General features: G+C 36.1%; 2 protein-coding genes across 3 annotated transcripts; one reads left to right on the forward strand and one right to left on the reverse strand.

Moving 5' to 3' along the window:
- Positions 1-15,507: 15,507 nt before the first annotated feature.
- LOC114262069 (uncharacterized) lies at positions 15,508-16,835 on the forward strand. Its single transcript, XM_028202408.2, has 2 exons — positions 15,508-15,894; positions 16,000-16,835. The coding sequence occupies exons 1-2, from the start codon at positions 15,835-15,837 to the stop codon at positions 16,588-16,590; spliced, it is 651 nt and encodes a 216-aa protein (XP_028058209.2). The 5' UTR covers positions 15,508-15,834; the 3' UTR covers positions 16,591-16,835.
- A 639-nt stretch (positions 16,836-17,474) lies between these two features.
- Positions 17,475-23,847, reverse strand: LOC114262043 (uncharacterized). 2 transcript variants are annotated; one of them, XM_028202382.2, is made up of 7 exons: positions 23,379-23,847; positions 20,142-20,201; positions 19,929-20,011; positions 18,511-18,575; positions 18,394-18,427; positions 18,021-18,091; positions 17,475-17,890 (listed from the first exon to the last, which is right to left on the reverse strand). In XM_028202382.2, exons 1-7 carry the CDS (start codon positions 23,683-23,685, stop codon positions 17,800-17,802), a joined length of 711 nt encoding a protein of 236 aa, XP_028058183.1. In that variant the 5' UTR covers positions 23,686-23,847; the 3' UTR covers positions 17,475-17,799. The 2 variants fall into 2 exon arrangements, with proteins under 2 accessions (XP_028058183.1, XP_028058182.1); XM_028202381.2 differs by having other exon boundaries at positions 18,373-18,427.
- Between the last annotated feature and the right edge of the window lie 1,146 nt (positions 23,848-24,993).

A 24,993-nucleotide genomic window follows, 5' to 3' on the forward strand; every position in this document is an offset into this window, starting at 1 on the left:
TTGTTCGACTATCTACAACAGAACAAGTTATAATTGTTCAATTATCTATTGTCGAACATAGTCCACATGTTCGGTTAATAAGTTCTGAACTTATAGCATTTGTTCGATTTTCAACAATTGAACTTTTGAATTTAGTTCGACTATGTATTTCCAAACACCTATAACAAAAAAAAAAAAAAAAAAAAAGGTTTTTCCAAAACTATGCATCCATGAAATGCAGTAATGTTGTATTTGTTAGAAATGGGGGCCCATGTGGCATGACCATTTCAATGCTTTGAATTTATAACTGTAACTCCTGCATTAATGGGGTTTGTAACTCTTGCCTTTATTGCAGAAGTTAATGGTGCATTAATGACCAGCCATAAAAGCTGGAGGCTTTTCCTCTCTCCCCTATACATGTATAAATTGAGACTCTCCTGTCAAGTCTAAAACACACAGAAATTTCTCATATTCTGACTCTCTCCCAAAAACAACGATCAAAGCCGTTTGCACTGTGATTTGTGTGGATGATATTCACTGTTGTAATATCACCCCACTGCTGGGTTGACTGATCAGATTCAAGAAGCACGCGATTTACCCACGAGATCTTTTCTATTCAGACTCTGCAGGAAAGGTATGACCATAATTTTTATTCCGCTGCGTTATATTGCTGATTTACATTGGTATCAGAACCTAGTTGGGTATTTTCGTGTTTTCTTAATCATGTATATATATGTACACATTATATAGCATGAATTGTTTGTAAATTTACATAAAGATGCTATTGTATGGAATTTATCATGCTTTGTATATGCCTTAAGTAGTGGGAGATTGATTGATTGTTTTTTGCGCATGAAATTAAATTAAATTTTGATAATTATCACTAGAGGCACAAGAGATGATTACGAGCATAGCAAATTTTCGATCTTGAGACATGTGTAAAATTATCATTATTTAATTTAGATTCTTTTTTGCTGCAAAATAATTTTTTTTTGTGTTGCTATCATTAATATCCCCTGCGCATTTGTTTACTCTATATGTAGAAATGGCTACTAAGATAGTGGTGGCAGACTTAACTAAGGGAGAGAAATTGGATGGCGACAATTATGACATATAGCGCCGTAAGATCCAATACCTCCTCAATGAGCAAGAAGTGTTGACCACACTTGAACAAGTGATAGTTGAGCCAGAGCAGGGCAATACAGCTCAACATCGTTGTGATCTTGAAGCCTTTCAGACTTGGCGTAACAAAGATCGGTGTGCGCGCTTTACTATGTTGAGCAGCATGCACAACGACTTGATTAGTGAGTTTGAGCATTGCCCGACTATATTTGAGATGTGAGAAGCTCTCAAGCAAAAGTTTGGTATTACCTCTTTGGCAAAGCTACGTGGGCTGACTATGAAGTTTGACTCATATCATAAAAAGGCGCATCACTCGATGAAGCAGCATTTGAGGGTCATGTCAGCCATGATACGTGAGCTTGCGGCTGCTGGGCACAATTTGACTCAAGAGCAGTAAGTACAAGCTGTGATTCGCTCTCTGCCAAATTCTTAGGAGCAGATGAAGCAGAATATGATGCATAATGAGAGTGTGAAAACATTCGAAGACATATCGCGTCATTTGGAGCTAGAGGCTGAATGCCTTGAGGCGGCTAAGTCTGATGGTTCTGCTATGGTGGTTGAGTCAAGCTCACGTAGGACTTCTCAGTTCAAATGTAGAAAAGCAAAAGGTGCCCCTAAGGAGCAAGCAGCAGCTGTGCTTAAGCCCAATGGCGCTAGAAATTTCAAGCGTAGGGGCACGAGAGGTGGTAAGAAGGCAAAGGCTAAATTGACATGCTTTAACTGTAACAAAGAAGGACACTTCGCTCGGGATTGCCCTGAGCAGAAAAAGGTACTCCCTTACTTAATTTCTCACATTCAATGCTTTGTGTCTAGTCAAGCATTAATTGCTCATTCTCCTCATTTTTGGGTTGTAGACTCCGGAGCAACAGACCACATCGCGAGGGACAAAGTAGGGTTCGTTGAGTATCGCCGAGTACCTGCTAGGAGTAGAAAAGTTTACATAGGGAACTAGTCCAGTGTGGAGGTGCTTGGCATTGGCACATTCAAGCTGGAAATGCGACGAGGGCACACCTTGTATCTTCATGATGTTCTTTATGCTCCGGATATTCGGAGAAACTTAGTTTCAGTTATTTGTGGCATAAGGGCATTGGCACATTCAAACTTAGTTTCAGCCATAAGGGCATCAGTCCCATTGCAACTTATTCATTCTGATATATGTGGACCAATGAATGTGAGGGCAACACATGGAGCCCCTTATTTCATCACATTTATAGATGATTGCATAAGTTGCAATAGGACTGATGCCCTTATGGCTTTCCCAAATGGTTTCCTTGTTGCCTTACCAGCAAGACAGTGCTCACAAGTGGGCAAAGTGACTCTAGCGAGTGGGCCTAAAAGACCTTCTCTAGCCAATCTAGTCATCCTGTCTTGCCCTATGTGGCCTAATCTGGCATGCCATCTCATAGAATCATTATCACAAAAAAATGCAATATTAGAAACAGAGCCATTGGCATTTTTATTAAGACTAGAATCATCCACATCCAAAACTAAAAAACCATCTGAAAGATAACCAAAACTATAAAAAATTGTTCCCAAATAAATGCTAACACCATTATTCTCAAAACAAAAACTAAAACCAAGGCTCATCATGCTAATAACTGAAACTAAGTTTCGCCGAATATCCGGAGCATAAAGAACATCATGAAGATACAAGGTGCGCCCTCGTCGCATTTCCAATACCAAGCACCTCCACACTGGACTCGTTCCCCATGTAAACTTTTCTGCTCCCAGCAGGTACTCGGCAATACTCAACGAACCCTACTCTGTCCCTCGCGATGTGGTTTGTTGCTCCGGAGTCTACAACCCAAAAATGAGGAGAATGAGCAATTAATGCTTGACTAGACACAAAGCATTGAATGCGAGAAATTAAGTAAAGGAGTACCTTCTTCTGCTCAGGGCAATCTCGAGCGAAGTGTCATTCTTTGTTACAGTTAAAGCATGTCAATTTAGCCTTTGCCTTCTTACCACCTCTCGTGCCCCTACGCTTGAAATTTTTGGTCATGTTTATTTGATTTCTCACAAGTCAGAAGCATTGGATTGCTTTAGACGGTATGTTCATGAGGTTGAGAATCAATTAGACAGGAGCATTAAGGCTCCAAAGACTGACCGAGGACGTGAGTACCTATCTGAGCAATTTAAAGTGCTCTGTGAGGAAAAAGAAGTCATCAGGCAATTGACAATTCCTAAGACTCCGCAGCAAAATGGTGTAGCGAAGAGAAGGAATCGCACATTGCTTGACATGGTTAGATCAATGATGGCGCAAGCTAATCTTCCCATTTCTTATTGGGGAGATGCTTTATTGACTGTTGCCTACGTCCTTAACCGTGTGCCCTCCAAATCAGTTCCTTCCACCCCATATGAGATGTGGACTGGCAAAAAGCCTGATTTGGGCAATTTGCGGCCTTGGGGTTCGGCAGCTTACATACACAACGCTTCTCATAAGTTTGGGAAGTTGGGCCCTAGAGGAAAGAAGTGTATCTTCATTCGCTATAGTGAGCATTCTAAGGGCTATGTGTTTATTGGGGAGCATCCGGATGAAAGTGTGACTGAAATTGAGTCACGAGATGTGGATTTCCTAGAGGAGGATTTCCCTAGCAGATGTGAGGTAACTAGAGAAGTAGAACTCTATGAGATGAAGGATCTACTTGAAGGCGCACCTAGTAGCCTAGTAGAGAATGAGGAGATAATTCCTCAAGCTCCTAGGGACAGTGGAAGCGATCTACCTGCCCATGGATTAGATCCAATGGATGAGGATTCTCAGGATTCTCAACTACGTAGAAGCAAACGTGGAGCTATACCCCGTCATTGTTTTGAGATTGAAGGGGAAGCATTCATGATTGCTCCGAGTGATGAGATGGAGCCTAAGAATTTCAAAGAGGCTCTCTTATCCCCTGCTAGTAAAGAATGGAGTACTGCAATGGATGAACAAATAGAGTCTATGAAGAAAAATCATGTCTGGGACTTGGTTGATTTGCCGCCAGGGCGTAAGACTATTGGGAACAAATGGGTTCTCAAAATCAAGCGCAAGGCGGATGGTTCCATAGAAAGGTATAAGGCTCGCCTAGTGACGAAAGGTTACACCCAACGAGAGGGTGTGGACTTTGAGAAAACTTTTTCACCAGTTGTAAGGTTTGCCTCTATTCGCCTAATCCTGGCCATAGTAGCTTAGTTGGACTTAGAGCTATATCAGATGGACGTTAAGACTGCATTTCTCAATGGAGAATTGGATGAAGAGATCTATATGGATCAACCAGAAGACTTTGTGGCAGTAGGTCAGGAGCGCAAAGTTTGCAAGCTTCAATGATCTATTTATGGCTTAAAACAATCATCCAGACAGTGGAATCTGAGATTTCATCGAGCCATTGTTTCTAATGGGTTTACGATGATTGATGGAGATCACTGTGTATACGTTAAGCGGTCCAAGGACATTTTTGTGATATTATCATTATATGTAGATGACATATTAATGGCTGGAAATGACAAGGAGATGATTGTCGCCACTAAAAGGTGGTTGTTCTCTACATTTGAGATGAAGGACATGGGTGAGGCAAGCTATGTGCTCGGTGTTAAGATCCTTAGGGATCGCACTAGGAGACTTCTTGGTTTGTCTCAAGAGACTTACATTAAGACTATCCTAGAGCGATTCCAGATGCAGAGTTGCAAACCCATTGACACTCCTGTTGCAAAAGGCGAGAGCCTAAGCCTTGATGTGGGTCCTAAGACTCAAGAAGAGAGTGAAAAGATGGCCCATGTTCCCTATGCAAATGCTGTTGGAAGCTTGATGTATGCTATGATGTGTACGCGTCCTGATATTTGTTATGCAGTCGGATTGGTGAGTCGTTACCAATCCAACCCAGGACCAGCTTATTGGAAAGTAGTTAAGAGGATATTACAATATCTTAGAGGGACTGCAGATTACACACTTTGCTACCAGAGTTCAGATCTACATCTAGTTGGCTATTGTGATGTTGACTGAGGATGAGACTTAGATGAGTGTAAGTCTACTTCAGGATATGCTTTCATGCTTAGCGATTGTGCTATTTCTTGGAGCAGTAAGAAGCAATCCTGTATTGCCTTATCGACAATGGAGGCTGAGTTTGTGGCTTGTTCATCTGCCGTTCAAGAAGCCGTGTGGTTGAGGAGATTCCTTCAGCATTTGGATGTTGTCACACACACTTCAGACCCTGTGACTATCCATTGTGACAGCATGGCTGCACTAGCTTACGCTAAGGATCCTAAATACCACGGCAGAACCAAACACATTGATGTGAGGTTCAACTTTATCAAAGACATTTTGGCACAGAAAGAAGTGCTCCTAGAGCACGTCCCTACGAGTCGTATGGTTGCGGACCCTCTGACTAAGCCCATTGCTAGAGATGTTTATCTTACTCATGTTAGGGCTTTAGGACTATGTAGGTGGTGATATGTTTTTTTTTTATGTGTATCCAGTTGAACTCATATTTTTTGGAGATATTTATGCCATTAGTATTCATATTTGTTTCTATTACACATTTATGTTTACTACCTTTTGCAATAGCTTGTGAAATAGCATACACAAAATAATTAAATTGATGTTAGCAGGCAAGATTGGCTCTGTGACGCCCCAAATTTTTCGAACATCAAGGGAAATTAAATAAACAAAATGACTTAATAAACTAAAAATTTGACATCTTAATAGGGTAATCCAACTCTCGTACATAACCAAACGTCCAAATAACAATAGATAAAAGCTTAAAATTATCCAAATACAACATCAAATGAAATTACAAAGTCCTTAATATCTATTATATAACATAATATAATTTACTCGGCTCTACTCGGGGTTTCAGGTCAGCCAAGGCTCTACGTTAGCGTCGACTCCATTTTAGCTTCAATTATTTTCTCGCCAAGACCTGGCATAAAACGCCAGGGCAACAAAAATATATGCCATGAGTTTTGCAACACAGTAAGAAAACATAACCAACCTACCATTCCTTTTAAGAGAAAAATTAATGAGATTATAAAGATGAGATGACAATATAATTGTAAGCATAAATTACAACCATTAAAATAATTTCAATAATTTTAATAAATTAAGTGACACTCGAAATCTCACCAAAGAGATTTAACTTACCAACCACTAAGTATGGCAACGGTTAATTTGAAACCTTCCCTTGGTCAAATATTCAAGTGTTACCAACCGTAACTACCAGGGATGCCCACGTCCGGAGTTATATACCCAAGTAGTGGCATCCGTGGTCTGCCCCAAGGAAACGGTCTGCCAGGGGTACGTAACCTCCCTGTGTGCCACCAGCACATCCACCCTTATTCCAAAACCAAATACCGAAAAGGGTTCAAATAAGTCCCGTGCCATCTTAGAGTTTCGCAACACAATTTACGTGAGAATTCTCAAAACCAGGGCTCACCCTGAACAACCGGTGTTAACCGTCAACCCTTAATTCCGTACAGTCTTTAAACCAAGACTCACTCCGAACAACTGGTATTAACCGTCAATTGTTAACTTTGTATATGCCGTTAATCATTTCAGTTAATTTTGATATTACTCACAAATAATTCCAAATTTTAATCACAATTGATGTTATATCAACTCATTAAAATTCCCAACATAAAATATTGCACATGTCACACAATAATAAATAAATGTACAGCATTTAAATAAACAATTTATTTAAACCATGGTATGAAATAATAGTTTAGATACAGAGAAAATAAACCAAAGTCACACACGTGCATGGATCTTTAATTTACAAGATTAGACTACCACAATATTAAATAAACCACAATACACCCATACATGGATTACTAATTTACTATATTTGATGAATTGGACCAACACAATAACTGATTTTTATCCGAATAAATAATTAAAGTCATGATCTTAAACCTGTCTAGAAATTTTCAGGTTATACCTTAGGTAATAAAAATTATAAATAAATTATTTATACAGTTCTAAAATTCGTGAAAATGTACAGAATATTCAATAAATATGTTTGGGTCATTTTTCAGAAATAAATTCCCAAAAATAAGTTGTAAATAATTCTGTAAAATTCCCAGAAATTTTTATGACACCGATTTATCACATTTTCTTAAATTAATTCCATACTTAAATTTATAAATCAGATCCACAATCTAAAAATTTAGTATGAAATTAGACTTCTCAAATTTCATATTTTAGTTAGAAATTACCAGATTTGGCTTAATATAGAATTTTTAATAAGCTTTTAAACATATACTAAAATCTGTCTTACAGTAGCAGATTTAATTATAAATTTGTATAAATTCGTACCAGGCTCAATAATTGTTAAGAAAATTCCTGGATGAACTAGACATCATTCTCAACAACTTTGTAGAAGAAATTATTTCAAAATTTTGAGCATAAAATTGTCTAAAAATTCGTACAAGTTTCTAGCAGATTGAAGAGTTATATAATCAAACCAAATAAAATCTTTAATCATCTTTTTAATGGCACAAATTACACATGCAAGTCTAAATCCAAGATTATATCATGATTTTAAGGCTACTAATAAAGAAATGACCTTCAAATATTTAACATACCAATCACAAATTCACATACAACTATAAACAAAATTTTATCTAAAGTTTTAGCTATGTTAACATATGAACACAAATCTAAATATTTAACAATTAAAAAGAATGAGACGGTTATGAGAGTTTTCTTACTATGTTAGGTTGTTAACGATTTATCGTCCGAATTTGATTTATGATTCTGATCGTAAGATATGATTGTTCTGGCTCCATGATCGTCTTGCTAAAATTTCACATCAATCGGACGCGATCTCACCGTTGATCTGCCATTGGATTCTCTTAGAACTTTTAGTTGTTGATCATCATCTTAGACTCAGAATTTGCAAGATCTAACCCCAAAAATGGATTCTACACGTCGAAAAACCTAAGGGTGGTCATCCCCAAAGTCATAGGACCACTCGATTAACCTAAAGGTACTAGGGTGCACCGTAGCAGTATGGGCCGAGAAACACAGGATAAAATTTAAGCTCATCTTCTCCAAAGCCGTAGCATGCACGAACAGAAGAGACCCAGAAATTTGGTTTCAATGTCCCCAGTTCAAATACTTGTATCTTCTTCATCGTAACTCCGTTTTATCTTATTTTTCTGTCATTGGATTCACCTCACGGCCTAGTTTTTGGTTCACTACTCACACGCCTCGTTCCGTCTCTTTTTGCTTGCCGTCGGATCTCCAAAAGTTGATGGAAAATAAGATTATTTTCCTACCGTCTTGGACATTTTTTTCGAACCATCTTTCGGACTCCATAACTTTCTTAATTCTTAACGGTTTTACTTTATTCTTTCGCCAATCTCTTCAACTTACTCCGTACTTCATCTTACATGATCCATTTTTCTCAATTCTTCCCGGAATGGATGGTTTTGGCATGCCGAAAGTAAGCCGAAAACCAACTTTTTGAAATTCAAAGTAAACTTCTCTAACTTTGTTTCTTTCTCCTCCATCTTCCTTCTTTTTCTCTTTCTTCACCTGCAACACTTTGTGAATGGTGGTTCTAGATGATAATGGAAATAGGTGATGGTGGTGGTGGCGGTCCGACGGTGCGCCAATGGTGGTGAAGTTTGCGGGTTGGTGTTTCGGATGATGATAGTATGGGTTGAGGCCATGGCTATGGAGGTTGGGGGAGGAGGAAAAACATAGATAAAGGAGAAAGAGAGTTTTGAGAATGAGAGATGGAGGGAGAGAGAGAACCGAGAGAGAGAGATATATGAAATGGATAGACAGAGATATCAAATTAGAAGGGAAGCAAAGTGAGGAAGATGAAAAAAAATAAAATAAAAAAATGAGAAATTGAACACCTGGAGGTATGGAATGGCATGTTCACTACGTTCTCTTTTGATGTAGGAAGTGATTGCACGTGGAAGGCGGGATGTGAGAAAACATGGGGAGCAAGCCCATGGTTTTTGATTGGATTTTAGTGCAGAAAATATTAGGTTTCAGTGTAATTTGATTACAAAAAAAATATAGAGAAAAATATAATAAAAATATCATACGGTTCAGAAATTTATATTGAGTAATAATATAAAGTCAAAAATATTTTATTTTATTTTGTTTTGAATAAATTTTCAGTATAAAAATATACAGACTATTAAATTCAAAATATTGTGAATAATTATTTAAGAAAATTAAAAATATACATATTATTTTTATTATATAAAAATACGGGGTTTCACAGGCTCACTCACACGAGCAATCGCCCTTAGCGCTAGGTAGCGAGTAAGGATGAGACTAGTGGCTTATTGTATTTGGAGCAATTAGAAAAGTCAAAATTATCCACTAGCTATGTCGCCTTGGTTGGAGCCAAGATGAGGTTTTGTTAGAGACCGACCATGGATATGAGAGTACCGACTTTTCCATGATGTGCCTGTTATGGATAGCCAAATGCGAGATCTCATTTGATGCCTGAGAGGCGAGCAAATAGAGAATTCGAATTAGACGCTAGGAAGCGACTTGTGCGCTTAAAAGCGACTAGACTAAGATCTGTATAGTGTGTGAGTTTAACATCACTCTTTGGAAGAGTAACTCCACTATAACATGCATTCATACTGCATGTGCTTATCGACCCGTTAGCGAGGTGAAAGATGGATCCCTGCTTCTTCACCGTGTGAGTCCTAAAAGTCATTTTTCCCTAAATGACTTCACTTTGTGCCTTTTGTGACCTTTGACTATGTCATAAGATGAGGAGTTGATGTTCAGCTACTTTGGTATGTTGCCTGCGGTCATGTATGATTCGGCTTTAAGGGACATTACTGGGAAAACGGTCAATTGCAAATTGAATGATATAAGGGTGAAGGAAAGATCATCTAGTTCTACATCTCTGTTCTATATTCACTGTCGACAACTCACATCGCTCTTTATAGGATGCTAATTGGGTGTGAATATAATGCAGGACCTAGTAGAGTCAAACATGCTCTTTGAGGGATTAGAGATGTTTTTGGACTGATGTAGCTAGATGGGTCTGGGTACATGAGACACTATTTCTGTTTTTTTTTGGTTGATGTCTCTATGCTGACTCATATTGAGTTTCTAGTATAGAACTCCCACATGCAGGTGTTCTCAGCGGTCGCACGGTGCATTGGCTAGTATGAGACTGTTCATTTTTTGGGGAGATTGAGATAGAGATGTGGCAGTGTCATGCCAACTCATGTGCGAGTGGGAGATGTTAGAAATAGGCGCCCATGTGGCATGACCATTTCAATGCTTTGAATTTATAACTGTAACTCCTGCATTAATGGGGTTTGTAACTCCTGCATTAATGGGGTTTGTAACTCCTGCCTTTATTGCAGAAGTTAATGGTGCATTAATGACCAACCATAAAGGCTAGAGGCTTTTCCTCTCTCCCCTATACATGTATAAATTGAGACCCTCCTGTCAAGTCTAAAACATACAGAAATTTTCCATATTCTGACTCTCTCCCAAAAACAACGATCAAAGCCGTTTGCACTGTGATTTGTGTGGGTGATATTCACTGTTGTAGTATCACCCCACTACTGGGTTGACTGATCAGATTCAGGAAGTACGTGATTTACCCACGAGATCTTTTTTATTCAGACTCTGCAGGAAAGGTATGACCATAATTTTTATTCCGCTGCATTATACTGCTGATTTACAGTATTTGAGTGTCTTGTTAACTACACAAGTCAATTGGTTCCTAAACCTCTAGAATGACAATGAAACAGAGAATGGAGGGGACGTTGTGTGTTTTTGAAGTCGAGGTGTAGAATATGGAAGATTGAAGATTGTGGGTAAAGTGTATGAGTAAGTAAGGGTAAAGATAGAAGATTGTGGGTGGAATGTGTGAGTGAGGATAAAGATGGAAGATCGTGGTGTGTAATAAGTAAATTTCTTATTTATCAAATTACTAAAAATGTGCCTTAAATAGTGGTGTACCTTAAGATAAAAAGTGGTGTGCAAATAGAGGATCCTTCACAAAATATCTTCCCTTTCCTCTTTTACCCAAATGGGTGCCTATTATTTACCCAATTAGTATTTTCATCACCCCTCCTTATACTATAATTTGGGTGCCTATCATTTACTCTATTAGTATTGGAGGATTTGGTGATAGGCCCCTCATTGTCTAATTTGTCTTTCAAAAGGACAAGAATTATATAGGTACTTTGAAAACCCCCTAATATTTTAAAATTTGTTTTTTTTACTATATTACCTTCATATCTATTAGCTCTCCTATTAAGCCATCTTCACAGTGTATTTTAGAGTAAAATTTTACTTTGAATCATAGTAAACTTTACTCTGATTTAAATCAGAGTAAAGTTTACTATGATTCAAAGTAAAATTTTACATTGTTAAGCAAATCAACATGTTTTTAACCAAAGTAAAATTTTACTGTGATTCAGAGCAAAACTTTACTCTGATTCAGAGATAAAGTACAATTTTATTCTAAATCAGAGTAAAATTTTCTATAATTTAAAGTAAAATTTTATATCGTTAAGAAAATCAATATGGTTTTAACCAAAGTAAAATTTTACTTTGAATCATAGTAAACTTTACTCTGATTTAGAGTAAAATTTTACTCTGAAAGTACAATTTTACTATGATCTAAGGAGAGTATCCCCTTTGAATCACACAAAGTGTCATGTATTAATAACCTTATGTGTTTGGTTGCTGAGAAAATCACAGAAACATAACAAGAAAACCAAATATAGTTTGGTTGCTGAGAAAATCAACATGTTTTTTAACCAAAGTAAACTTTTAGAGTAAAGTTTACTATGATTCAAAGTAAAATTTTATATTTTTAAGCAAATCAACATTTTTTAACCAGAGTAAAATTTTACTCTGATTCAGAGTAAACTTTACTCTGATTAGTGAAATTTCTGTGTGAAATTCTTATTAGAGAGATTCTTATTAGAGAGAGAGAGAGAAAGAGAGAGAAATTGAATAGATCATTCATTTTAATAGATCGATCATCCATTAAACAAGCTGAGTATAAACAGATCAATTCAAAAACTAGTAAAAACACAAATCTGTATTACAAGGATATATAACCACAAAACACACAGATCGAAAACTAAACAAAAACATCAAAATATCAACATAATCATAATCTGATTGAGGTGGCCATTTTGGAGAACACATCCAAATATCTCTCTATCTTTTTGATTTCAAAGAATACACGTGTTCAACAACACTCATACACACAAATATATATATATATATATATATATGTATGTATATTCAAAACTCAGATCTATATTTAAAAAAATGTCGTGTAATATACATACATACACTCACTTACCGATTTATATATACACATGTATGTATGAGTCATATATACATACATACATGCACACACATATATATAAATACATACATACACATATACATAGGAAGAGCAAATCAGCGGAGACGTGGCGGAGCTTGGCGTGTTCGCCGAAGGGAGCAAAGGAAGAGGATTGGACGCCGGCGGCGTTGGCAAGGTCAACATAGGAGTTCCAGAGACGGTAGCTGAGCTTCCAGATCTGAAGCTTGAAGGAGTTAGAGAAGGGAGAGAGGGAGGAGAGAGACAGAGAAGGTGGGGAGAGAGTAGGTGGAGAAAGTGAAAAAATTTAGTTGAAGGTATAATAGTCTAATAAATTATTTAAATAATAAATTTTATCCTTTATGCAAGACTTTATAATTATGAGGAGGTTTAGAAAGTATAATTTTTTTCTTAATCCTTTTAACAATGAAAGGAAGGTAAAAGGAATTTATAACTAAATTTTCCATAGGTATTTTCATCACCCCTCCTTGTACTATAATTTTCCGTGTGACATGTTTATCAAAATTTCAATTCTGCTTGTACGGCCTTATAATTCTATAATTTTAATTGGACTAAATTTAAAAAGTTTTCTTTGAACGGACAGTCTTTCTATCTTTTTGAGTTGCATGTCCAAAGCAATGCCTTTTGCAGATTAAGATGGATTGATATTCGTTGTCGTACCTCTTCCTTGAACTAGTTGATGTTGCGGCAATGGCTAATTTGAATTTGCTACTGCCAGATAGCTTCGAGGTTCCCATCAATTAATTACAGATGTTTCAACCATTGAACTTGCTTATGCTCCCTTTGATTGAGTGCTATTTCTATAAAATAAAATATAAAGTAGGAAAAATTGGAATTGACTTTTATGATTCTATAATATCAGTTAGACTATACCTTTTTAATACTAGTATCTTAAGCCTCCTAAAATCTTAAAATAATTGCGATTTTAATTATAAAATTGCGACCTAATCTTACTAGATTCCAATTCTACCAAAAAAAAAAAGCAAAAAAAAAAAAAAAAAAAAAAAATCTTACTTTTCTCAAAAAAAATATGTCACGTACGGCGCACATAAAATTTCTTTCAGCCTCGTTAACGTTGAACGGACAAATCTATCACATTGCAACTTGTAAGAAGTCAATTGTGAAATTAAAATATATAGGTTAAAATAAAATTTTGATAAAAATAGCAAAGTACTAAGTACAATTAACCCAAGGATAATGACGATAATGGAAGACGTACATCATGATACTCTGCATCTAACCAACCATCTACCAAACCAAATTTCCCCTGAATAGGTGTTTCACTCACTAAAGACGAATAATGGCCCTTCCACTACTAATTTTTTCGGCCATTGTCGCAATCACATTGTGATCCTATGGAAAAATAAAATAAAATAAAATAAAATTATTGAATAGTTTAGAAACACCGTAATATGCTGATATGATACTCTTGATCAATAGCATTATATGAAATAAAATAGATAAGAATGGATTTTGGTGCTGTTTGGTAAAATTAATTATAAACTAAAAGTTAAAATAAAAAACACTCCTCATACTCGCATAACTTCTAGAAATTAATTTTTTTCAGTTTATTAAAACTATTTCTACATAATAAGTTATGAATAGACTAATTACAGCAAACAATTTAACGCAAAACTCCCACAATATATATATATATATATAGGACTGATTAAGACCCCCTCAAAACTCCCACCCCACCAACCCCACAAACACGTTGGGGTTGGGGATTGGGAGAGAAGGAAAAAAAAAGAAAAAGAAGAAAAATAGATCAATCAAAAGCAAAGGGGTTCAAAGGGTGTGGGGGAAAGAGGGTCTTAAACATTTTTGATATATATATACAAACAATTTAAATAAACTGCACCAAATAACTAAAGATGGATCAAATCAACTCTGCCTATTGTGAGACTACTACCACTACCATTACTAGTAATAAATATAATTAAAAAAAAAAGTTGTAAACTTGATAAATAAATATTTCAAAACTTTTGAATAATTCATAAAATAAATATCAACTTTTCACATCATTTTCAAAAAGAAAAGGGAAGGATTATGGAAATTTTAGTCATTTTTGTTGAATCATGGCACAGCTGAAAAATGTGGAGTTGACAAAGTCAAATATATCACCAATTCAAAGAGCAAAGCAAATGTATAAAATAGCCACCGATTAAAACACTTGGCAAATCATTCATCTATTTTAATGAGCTGCTGAGGTTTTTTTTTTTGTTTTTTGTTGTTGTTGTTGTTGTTATTTACAAGGAGAAAAAACATGAAAATTCAGTGAAGAATCAGATAAGCTTGCCATGTAGGTGATGCGTGAGGGGGTAAAAAATCTAAATTCAGAAATGTGAAACTGAAAATAATTTTTTGTTTTTGTCTAGCGTGACAATCACTACGGTGCAAGACTTTAGGCCCGTTTGGTAGAGCCGTGGGAAAGTGATTATAATTTATAATCTAATAGCTTATAGCTAATAACTGTGAACATAAGCTGATTTTTGACTTATAAATTAAGTTTCTCCTCCTCCACTTAAAGAATAAGTTATTTTTTTACTTACAAAAAATTATAAGCTGTATTGTTAAGTTGGACCAAACACATCAAAATAGCTTAAATTAAGTTAAAAGTTGGAAATAAACCCTACCAAACAGGGCCTTTGTCGTCTAGCTTGAGTTGGCTGTGAGCCAAATTATTTAAGCTCGATTTATATTCAGCTCATTTAAGAATAATTCGTTAGGTAAATAATTTAAACTTAAACATATTTAAAACTCGTTAAGTTTTTAAGACAAACTTGAACAATTTATTACTTTGCTTGACTCTACCATATACACAACAAAAATTCAAGCCACTCGTTTAGAATCTACTCAAAATGTAAACAAGTCAAATTTAATCATACTTAAACAACTTATTACACAACTCAGCTTGAATCTACTCATTTATGATCCTAATCCTGAGAATCACAAAAGTCAATATGGTTGGATGATAAGATTATGACTCGTGGTTGAATGTACATCTTATGTTAATTCCAAGTCAGACAGCTGTTATCTGAGCTCAACATGCCCACAAACAGCATATTAGGTCCTTTGGTTGGTACTTGGCAGCAATCTTGGAATAAGTTTGTACGGCTTGGGTATTCCTTAATCTGACGAAGAGGTCCTAACGAATATTATATTCCAGAACTAGAAAAACCAGGATTAGTCCATTGTAATGTAATCCCAATCCACACGTTGGATTTGCGCGGATGCATATGTCAACTATATGAAAAAGACCTCCATTTTCTCGGGGGTCACTTTCTCTATTTAAAAAGCCAATCTTTAACATACCCACCACAGCATCATCATTTTGCTTTGCAACCAAGGAAAACAAAATACAATTTGAAGAAGAAGAAGAAAGAACAGAACAGGGAAGAAAAAAGAGGAAGAGATGAAGCTAGTTTGGTCTCCAGAGACGGCTTTGAAAGCTTATATTGATACTGTCAAATCTGTAAGAAACCAACCTTCACGATGATTCACCTACATAGGTTGGTGTTTTTTGTGTTTTCTTTTCCATCTGAATTGGTTTTTGATCTGTCTCTGTATGTTTATCCAGTGTGAACGTTTCCACGAATCGGGTGTAGCAGAGCTCATTTCAGCCATGGCTGCAGGGTGGAATGCAAGATTGATTGTAGAAACATGGTCACGAGGTGGAGTTATTGCCACAAGCATTGGCCTTGCTGTTGCAAGCCGACACACGGATGGAAGACACGTATGCATAGTTCCAGATGAAGATTCGAGGTCAGCGTACATCGAAGCCATGGAAAAGGCTAGTCTGTCGCCGGAAGTTGTTGTTGGCGAACCAGAGGAAGTGATGGGAGGTTTGATAGGTATAGATTTCTTGGTGGTGGACTGTAGGAGGAATGACTTCGCAAAAATATTGAGAGTAGCAAATTTAGGTCACAGGGGCGCCGTTTTGGTGTGTAAGAATGCTAGCTCGAGAGCAGTTTCGGATTTTAGATGGCGTAGTGTTGTTGATGGCGGATCTCGTCGACTAGTGCGATCTGTGTTTCTACCCGTAGGGAAGGGATTAGACATCGCACATGTGGCAACTAGCGGGGCAAGTTCAAGTTCAGGCAAGGGTGGAAGCCGATGGTTCAAGCACATCGATCTCAAATCTGGCGAGGAGCATGTAATCAGGAAGTGAGACAAGATGTATAGCCTATCCTCTTCTAATCTAGTGGTTGAGTCAATGATCAATTTAAGTCTAGGGTTCAGGGATTGGAATTATATAGAACCATCACAAAGGGATTATACAAATCTTTTTTTGATTCAGTATGTAAATTAAAAGGTTTTCAGTTAGTAATTAGTTTTTTCCTTCTTCCTCTTGCAGACATAAGAACATGATTTGTAAAGATGATTTCTAAAGAATATGAAGTAGAAATCATGTCATATGCTCTCTCTCTCTCTCTCTCTCTCTCTCTCTCTCTCTCTCACACACACACACACACACACACACACATGCATGGTTAAGCACCATCACTCTTTTTCTGAAGATTTTCACAAATGAAAATTTGGGTTCTGATGAGTTGATAGTTTTTATAAAAAAATCAAAGGCTGTGTTTGGAACGGTTTTGGAACTTTAGTTCCACCCTATGATTTGCCTATTGTGTTTGTTTGCAGCTTTTAAAAATTAATTTTATGTTCACTTTTGAAAACTCAGTCGAAGATAGGAAAATTTAGACTAACCGGTCGTCAGGCCGGTTGACCGGCACAGTGAATCTTTTTTTTTTTTTTTTTTTTTTTTTTTGCAATTGACACGTTAATTTTTATATATTCAACAAAAAATATTTTTCGAATTTTTTAAAATTTTTTATAAGCTTTAATAGAATTTTGAGTTGTGTGTTTGGTTATAAATTGTAAGTTTTTGTATCAAATATCATGTCACATCAAAAAATTTCCACCCAATTCAAAACTTTTTCACCAAACAAATTTTCCACACTCAGAACTCACAAACTCAAAATACAACTCCTATTCTCAAATCATAATTAGAAAACTATACCAAAAGCAACCAAACACTTTACAATGAGATTTCCAACAGAACATATGTTCGAATATTTCCTTGCTAACCAAAACACATGCCCACGCACATACATCATAAACCAGCAAACGTTGAAAATACAATAGTCAAAATCAAGGGGTGAAACATTGAATAACATACATTACTTGAACTACCGGAAACTAAAAATATTCATTGTCAATGTAAACTGTCAATTCTGTACACAACTTCAAGAGAATCCCAGATGTAGCACAACGTAAGGAGACATGAGGTAGTGAAACTTACACGTGTCTACTCTGCACGAGGAAAATAGTGAAACTTACATGTGTAAGCATACAAGACCTAACAGTCTGGTGGTCAGTCCCAACTGTCTCGGCCTCTTCTGAAAGATTTCTTTTGTGAAAGAACCTTCTTGCTTTGCAGCCTTTTCTGCTCTCCAATGGCAGCCCTTTTACAAAAGAGTAATGATATGAATAATTAATTTGGCCCTCCACTACGCACAGACATAACAGGAATGTAATACAATAGAATAGCATGCAGCAAGACTCAAATTAATTTGCAAAGACAAAAGCTCTTACAACTTGGCAATTTTTTTGACTTGCTCTTCTGAAGGAGGTGGTGGGACATATGAAGCACCATCAATAATCGCCTGATTCATTCAATTCCGGAAAACTATGTCAACAAACAAGTGAGATCACCAAAACATCAACTATGAAGATTATTGACAGCACATCTGTCAATGGCCAGAACATGAATTACTAGCAGCATGAACTTATTGAAATATGAACAATTAGGATGTTGACTTGAACAATGTGCCAAAAAATTAGGTTCAACACTTCATATTATCTGTTACCATTTGAACCATATCGAAGTAGTGGATGTATATTGATATTGCATTAAAAAGTACAATACACATGCACCCATTACTACCTGTAGTTTCCTTATTTGTACCTGTAGTTTCTCCAAAGCATCTTCAATGTTACCCCTGTACAAGAAACATAAAACCAATTGGTTTGGTAATATATAATCAAAATGGGTAACAGAAAGGAGTAGTGGGCAAAAGTTAACTTTTGTGTTCTGGTCTTTGTTGAAGAAATCACAAGCTCCCCGTATTTGTTGATCCGATTCTTTTCCTGTTCAGAACAAGAAAAGTCATAAAGGATAACAACAACAATAGAAAAAGTATTCTCAAACGAAAAAATTACAGAGAAAAGGACAACATTCTTGACTGTTCCCAAACAATAAAAGGCGTAGCTAAATTGAAAAAATCTCTAGCAAGTTACGAAGCATGGCAAGGGAAAGATAAATAGGAGGAAAGAGTCTAAATATATTGGTAGTAGAGATACTGCAGCAGGTGAATTAGATCCACATTATCGAAACCAAGGACATCTTGAATTATGTTATCCTCTCAAGATGACCAATCATACAACCAGCCAAAATTATGTTGGGTCCATATTTATCTAAACAATGTGGTATATTACGTAGCAAGGAGTTTCAATTACACCATTCTTTTACAAAATAGAATAACTTATACTGTGCCATCGTTTCTCATCTGGTACAACTCAAGCTATCCCAAAATGCTCCTTTTATCTTGTGACGTATAAGGATAGGATGGTGAGTGAAATATTTCTACAGCAACTGATTGCGCCATGTCATGTGCAGCATTTGCTTAAATAGACAAAGTACAAGGGATAGGGTGGTGAATGAGGTATTTACGCAGTAACTGATTGCATCGTGTCATCTGCAGCATTTGCTTTATCTGTTAATTATGTATTTTTAAGCGTTGATATGTTGCAAATGCTCCACAAATATTGTTGAATCAGAGCTCCAATCAGAGAAAATAAGGCATTGTCAATATGAAGTAGAGCAGACCAATCCTAAGGGTGCATGACTGATTATGAAGTCAAAAAAGATTGCACTGGCAGCACCAATGTCATATATACAATGAAAGAAGTCAAAGCATCTTTAGAGGGGAAAACAGGAATTGGAAGATTTCTAAACAACCTAACAATATGGTTATAGTAAGAGCAGTGAGATGGAGAAGTTCCAAGAACTAGGTAGCAAGCATTCAACCCTAACTCTTAGATGGAATATTCATGGAAGCAGGGCCATAGTTTTATTGATGTATCAGCTTTCATCCTTGTAATTGAGGTTTATGGGTGTTTGTGGTATCCTTGTCAAAGCAGATTCTTAGTTCTTTTTTTACAAAGGGAAATGCTCCTCTTGATATTGCACATTTTTAGTTTTATTATAAAACCACAGTTACCTCCCAAAAAAGAAAGCATAGAATAAATCATTTCTGGCAGAGCAAATCTCCCATCCAAAACCCACTTAGGTTGTGTGGATCTTCTATTATGTGCCCTGAAAACCCAAGGCTAGGGCAAGGAGGATGGCTGCCAACTCCAGTTCTCACTTCTCACAAAATATTTATTATAAATCACATTGTCTAATATATAGCACATGATAAGGAGTTTTGAGTAACTAACCATTTGGATAATCCTCTCCCTGACCCTCTCACTTAACCAATAGGCATTTTTAACATTGAACCGCATGTCCACCTTGGTGTTCACTGTAATATATAAAAATTATAAACAAAAATAATCTTGAATAAATAGCAGCACAAATGGAACAGCATCACAATTAAAAGGAAAGGAAGCAGAACTTTGCTCAATTGTGAAAGACAAAAAAAATTGTCAAACCTTTATTGACATTTTGACCACCAGGCCCACCACTTCTCGCAAAGTTCACTGTAACATGGTCTGAAAGACACAAAATATAAAAGATATTGGAATATAAAACATACTGCTTTACCATAGATGTGTGGAATAATTTGAATTTCAGAAAATAAACAGTCTCCAGCAGATATTTCCAGAAATATAATATATGACTGACTGTCCTATAATCCTAAAAGAAAACTAGACATCTCTTTCAATTTTTACCAACACTTTTTTTCTCTTTCTTTGACAGTAAATCACAGAATTAAGAGAGATACATTTACTACGGAGAGAAGCAAGATCTTTATCAAGTCAAAATGGAGCCCAACATGGTGGCATTCCACCAATGCTTCATATATAAGAGTGGTTGATGGAAATGCAGGAGGCTAAACAACTACAGTTCCCATGTAAGACATTGTTTCCACTAGAAATATACAGAAAGAAGATTTCATTCTCTTCACATAGAGACCCTACTTATGCTTCCCTCTTTAACAGAAGACCTCAAATGTTCAATAAGTAATGAAAGTATAACCTTCATGAAAAGTGAATAGAATCATTACAAAAAGTGTATTAACATGAGATATCAAAATAAGTTTAAGTTACCAATCAAGAAGGGCCTCCACTCTCAAGGCTCATTTTTAGCTTCAGCACTCTGGACTCAGCTAATGTGCCATATAATGAAAGTGTTGGAGAGGGTGATGGAATGCCAATTGCAAGATATGACAAAGGTGTCAAAGAATCAATTTTGATTTATACCTGGCAGGTCAACAATGGAAGCGATCTATCTATTGAGGAGAGTAATAGAAAAATATAGAGAAAAGAAAAGAGGCATTCATATGATGTTTATCAATCTTAAGAAAACATGTGATGGAGTGCCTCGAGATATAATATGGTGGGTGTTAGAGAAAAAATGGGCGATAAAAGATTACATTGATGTGATTAGGGACATGTATGAAAGGGTGGTGACCACTATTAGATTATCTGCTGGAGAGACAAATGAATTTCCTATCACTGTAAGGTTACACCAAGGATCTACCACAAGCCCTTATCTTTTTGCTTTAGTTATGGATGAGTTGACGAGAAAGATTTAGGATGACGTGTCATGGTGTATGCTTTTTGCAGATGATATCGTGTTAGTAAATGAGACTAGAGGAGGAGTGAACACAAAATTGGAGATTTGGAGAAAAACACTTGAATCTAAAGGATTCAGGATAAGCAGAACTAAGACAGAGTATATGGAGTGCAAATTTAATAACAGTAACAATGAAAGTAAAGGAGAAGTGAAGAATGAGAACCAAGAACTACCTAAGAGTGAACATTTTCGTTATTTAGCATCGATTATCACAGCGGTAGGGGAGATTGATGCGGATGTAGCCCATAGGATTAAGGCGGGATGGCTTAAGTGGAGAAGTGCGTCTGGGATACTATGCGATAAACGAATACCCACTAGACTAAAAAGTAAGTTCTATAGAACGGTTATTAGACCAACGATGTTGTATGGGACGGATAGTTGGACAATCAAGAAACAATATGTTGATAAGATGAGCGTTGCTGAGATAAGAATACTGAGGTGAATGTGCGGCAAAACTAGACAAGACAGAATTAGGAATAAGTGTATTCGGAAATGGGTAGGAGTAGCACCGATAGAAGATAAGTTGAGAGAGAATCGATTAAGATGGTTTGGTCATATTCAACGGAGACTAATAGAGGCAATAGTGAAGAGATGCAATGCAGTGATGGTAGATAGAAGTGTTAGGGGACCGAGTAAATCTAGATTAACGTTGGTTAGTGTTGTAAATAGATATATGGATTTACTTAATTTGACTAATGAAATGGCCTTTGATAGAGCTGCGTGGAGAAGGAAAATTTATGTAACCGACCCCATTTGATGAGACTTAAGGCTTTGCATGGTTTGGTTTGGTTTGGTTGGTTTACTCTGGACTCAACAGCAGACTCACCAGAAAAAGCACGTTGTAGATACAAAAGACACTAAGGAATGCAAAGTAGCTCTTTTAAACATTTTGCCTTTCATTAGCAAAGACCAGTGATGCGATCAGGGGGTGGGGGCTCCATAACAGCTAAATTCAATTAAAATGGCATTGAGGTATACATATTCACTAAATAACCAAGTAGCCTAATATGCAACAAGCAATATGTTAATGCATGTTAAGTCCTACAAAAGTTGCCAATAAATGGTGTTGGTAGGAAGGAAATATGGGGGAAAAAAAAAAGTAAAGAGAGAAAAAGGCAGGGAAAGTAATGGAAAAGAAGGGCACCTATGAACAAGATCTTTGAAGAAGAGGAAGATCAATAGCTTATACGGAATCCAGATACATTTTCTGGAAGTAGACTTCCACTTCAAGGTATTTGTGGACAAAAAGAGATGACAATAATGGAGTAACAGAAAATGGAATAGCGTATACTCCAGTGATCATGCCACTAATTGACAACTGGTGTGCCTATGCATTTGTTAGGAGACTATTAGGGAAAAAAATTTATTGATCTAGAAGACTAGCCTATTAGCAGGATTTGTTACACTTGCATATTAAGTTGAGAAAGAAAATGAGGGTTCACATTTGAAACATGATACCAAGGTTTCCCACTTAATCTAATGTTGGAGAGCATAAAACTACATATTAATATGGTTTTGTTGTTTAGCTTAGCAGTGTTGTTTGCAGGTATGTCTTAATATTTTGTGTGGGTCCTGCACTGTTTTCATGATTAACATGTGTGTCCATGTTATGTCCATGCTTCTTAGGAGGTATGTTACTATAAATTATGATTACATCATACAGTAACGGGAAATTCTACAATGTAAAAAAAAAAAAAGTTACGATCTTTGTAGTAAAGATACGATTTTTTTTTTTTTAATTTATGTGAAAGTTATGAATGGGGGAGTTATAGTGTGCAACCTTAAGTTATAAATGGCAAAGTTATGTTTTCATAGCAGTAAAATCATTTTTATGAACCTATAATTCAGATCTAGAATCAGTTCCCATGGCTTAGCCAATAACAACATCAATTTATTCCATCATCTCCTACTCACGTTACCAAATCTTCAAAACAACACGTACCACAAAAATTGTACAAAACTCAAGAGCAACAACAAAAACAAATTGAATTCCATAATCAACATAATGCAATAAAATAAGTAATTATTAGTGTTAATTTCATACTGAAAAGTGAAAACAAGAGTCAAAGGAGTGTTTTGAAGAAACCTACCTAATTTGATTTTGGGAATCGGTTCGTTGCCGGCAGAAGCAGCTCTCTCTTCGGCATCCAGCATGAGTTGCTGAATCTGAGACAGCCGTGCCGGAGCCTTCTTGCCGCCGTCGCCGGAATCCAGGGCGGCGCAACGGACGGGGCAGGAGCCGATACTCCGGCACATGAGGCGGAGGGGCGCACTCAAGCTCGGCAGCGAGGTTCGGAACATGCGGGCAGATCCCAAGGACAGTGACAGTGATCTGAGGGAAGGACGGAAGATATCTCTGAGGATCATGTTCGTCGTCGCTCTTCTGATTGCACCCATTTTGGGGCCTGCCCACAACCAATTTCTGTTTGGGAAAATTTAAATTAGGAACATCCCTGTATGCTATTAGAGGTAGAAGATAATTTTCTCTCTTTTTTTCAAGGTAGGCTAGGGAAATTCAAATATAAAAATGCTAGAGAGCCCACAAATTTTATCAAAATTTTTAAAAAATATCTCACATAATGTGGGATTTATATTATGATCTTACATCCATATAAAATATTTGATAGAAATTTTAACAATATTTTTGTGATCTCTAACAGTATTTATTCAAATAACCTATTAAATTTTTTGCCAAACCTTATGACTGTGAGCTCATAGGTATGTGGGTTTGGATGGGTCTTACACCCATTTGAATTCTCACATGGCTGTGAAACCCATACATATGTGGATTTGTATGGATCTTACACTCATGTGAATGGTTTAAATTTGATAAATTATTTGGGTTCATAGCATTTTCTATTTTTTTTATTAGTTATGATCGCCGAAATTTTTTTGTCATTATATCGGATAAATTTTAAAATTTTTCTTTGAAATTAAATAAATCTCTTTGTGTAAATTGAAATTTTTTTTGTGTCAGGCCAAAATTTCTCTAAATTAGATGAAAATTTTTCTGAGTTGATTTTCTCTATGAAAATGTTAAAGGATCCCAACTATTATAAAAATACTATAAATCATTTATCTTATATAATCTTAATAAGAGGGCCTTTAAAAAAGAGAAAAATTACCAGAAAATCCTATTTCAGATACTTCTATACCAATCAGTCCATGTTTTTTATTTTTATTTTGTTAAATCCTAAAGTTTACACTTTTAGACCCAAAGGTACTGTTTTCAGTTTTATTATATATTTTTTTGACCATTTTACCCTTATATATATATATATATATAACTTGTTGTTTGAATATCATTTTTAGGAAGTCTACGATCTGTGTTTGGATTCTAAATTCTTTGCAATTTCTGATTTCTCTTTGCCATTTGCGATTTGCTAGTTTCTGAAGCTATAGATTGGGAGCGATTTTGCGATTATTGAAACTCTAGGTTTTGTGCGATTTCGATTTGCAATTTGCGATTTTGTCTGATTTTCAGTCGATATTCTAGAGAAGGTTAGTTTTTGTTTTAGATTGCTGTTGTGATTTGTTCTGTTCTTCATTGTTCTTCGTCGTTCTTCATCGTTTATCATCAATTGATTACGTGATGTTTATGTCATGCAATTAGTGATTGATTCGTTATTGTGATGAAATCATTGTGTTCATGTGAAATTTTGAATGATGAAGTTTTGTTGCATCAGTATTTGAACAAGCTGTTGT

Source organism: Camellia sinensis, chromosome 13 (assembly GCF_055761805.1).
Source record: "Camellia sinensis isolate YWXY chromosome 13, ASM5576180v1, whole genome shotgun sequence".
Taxonomy (NCBI): Eukaryota; Viridiplantae; Streptophyta; class Magnoliopsida; order Ericales; family Theaceae; genus Camellia; species Camellia sinensis.

What these genes read in the sequence shown, in the direction of transcription:
- LOC114262069 (XM_028202408.2), top strand. Translation starts at nt 15,835, where the DNA reads ATGAAGCTAGTTTGGTCTCCAGAGACGGCTTTGAAAGCTTATATTGAT. An exon ending in ATATTGATACTGTCAAATCT is followed by an intron (nt 15,895 to 15,999) that starts GTAAGAAACCAA and finishes ATGTTTATCCAG; the next exon opens with TGTGAACGTTTCCACGAATC.
- LOC114262043 (XM_028202381.2), bottom strand. Translation starts at nt 23,685, where the DNA reads ATGGGTGCAATCAGAAGAGCGACGACGAACATGATCCTCAGAGATATC. An exon ending in ACAAAGACCAGAACACAAAA is followed by an intron (nt 18,428 to 18,510) that starts GTTAACTTTTGC and finishes TTTCTTGTACAG; the next exon opens with GGGTAACATTGAAGATGCTT. An exon ending in GTCAAAAAAATTGCCAAGTT is followed by an intron (nt 17,891 to 18,020) that starts GTAAGAGCTTTT and finishes CTTTTGTAAAAG; the next exon opens with GGCTGCCATTGGAGAGCAGA.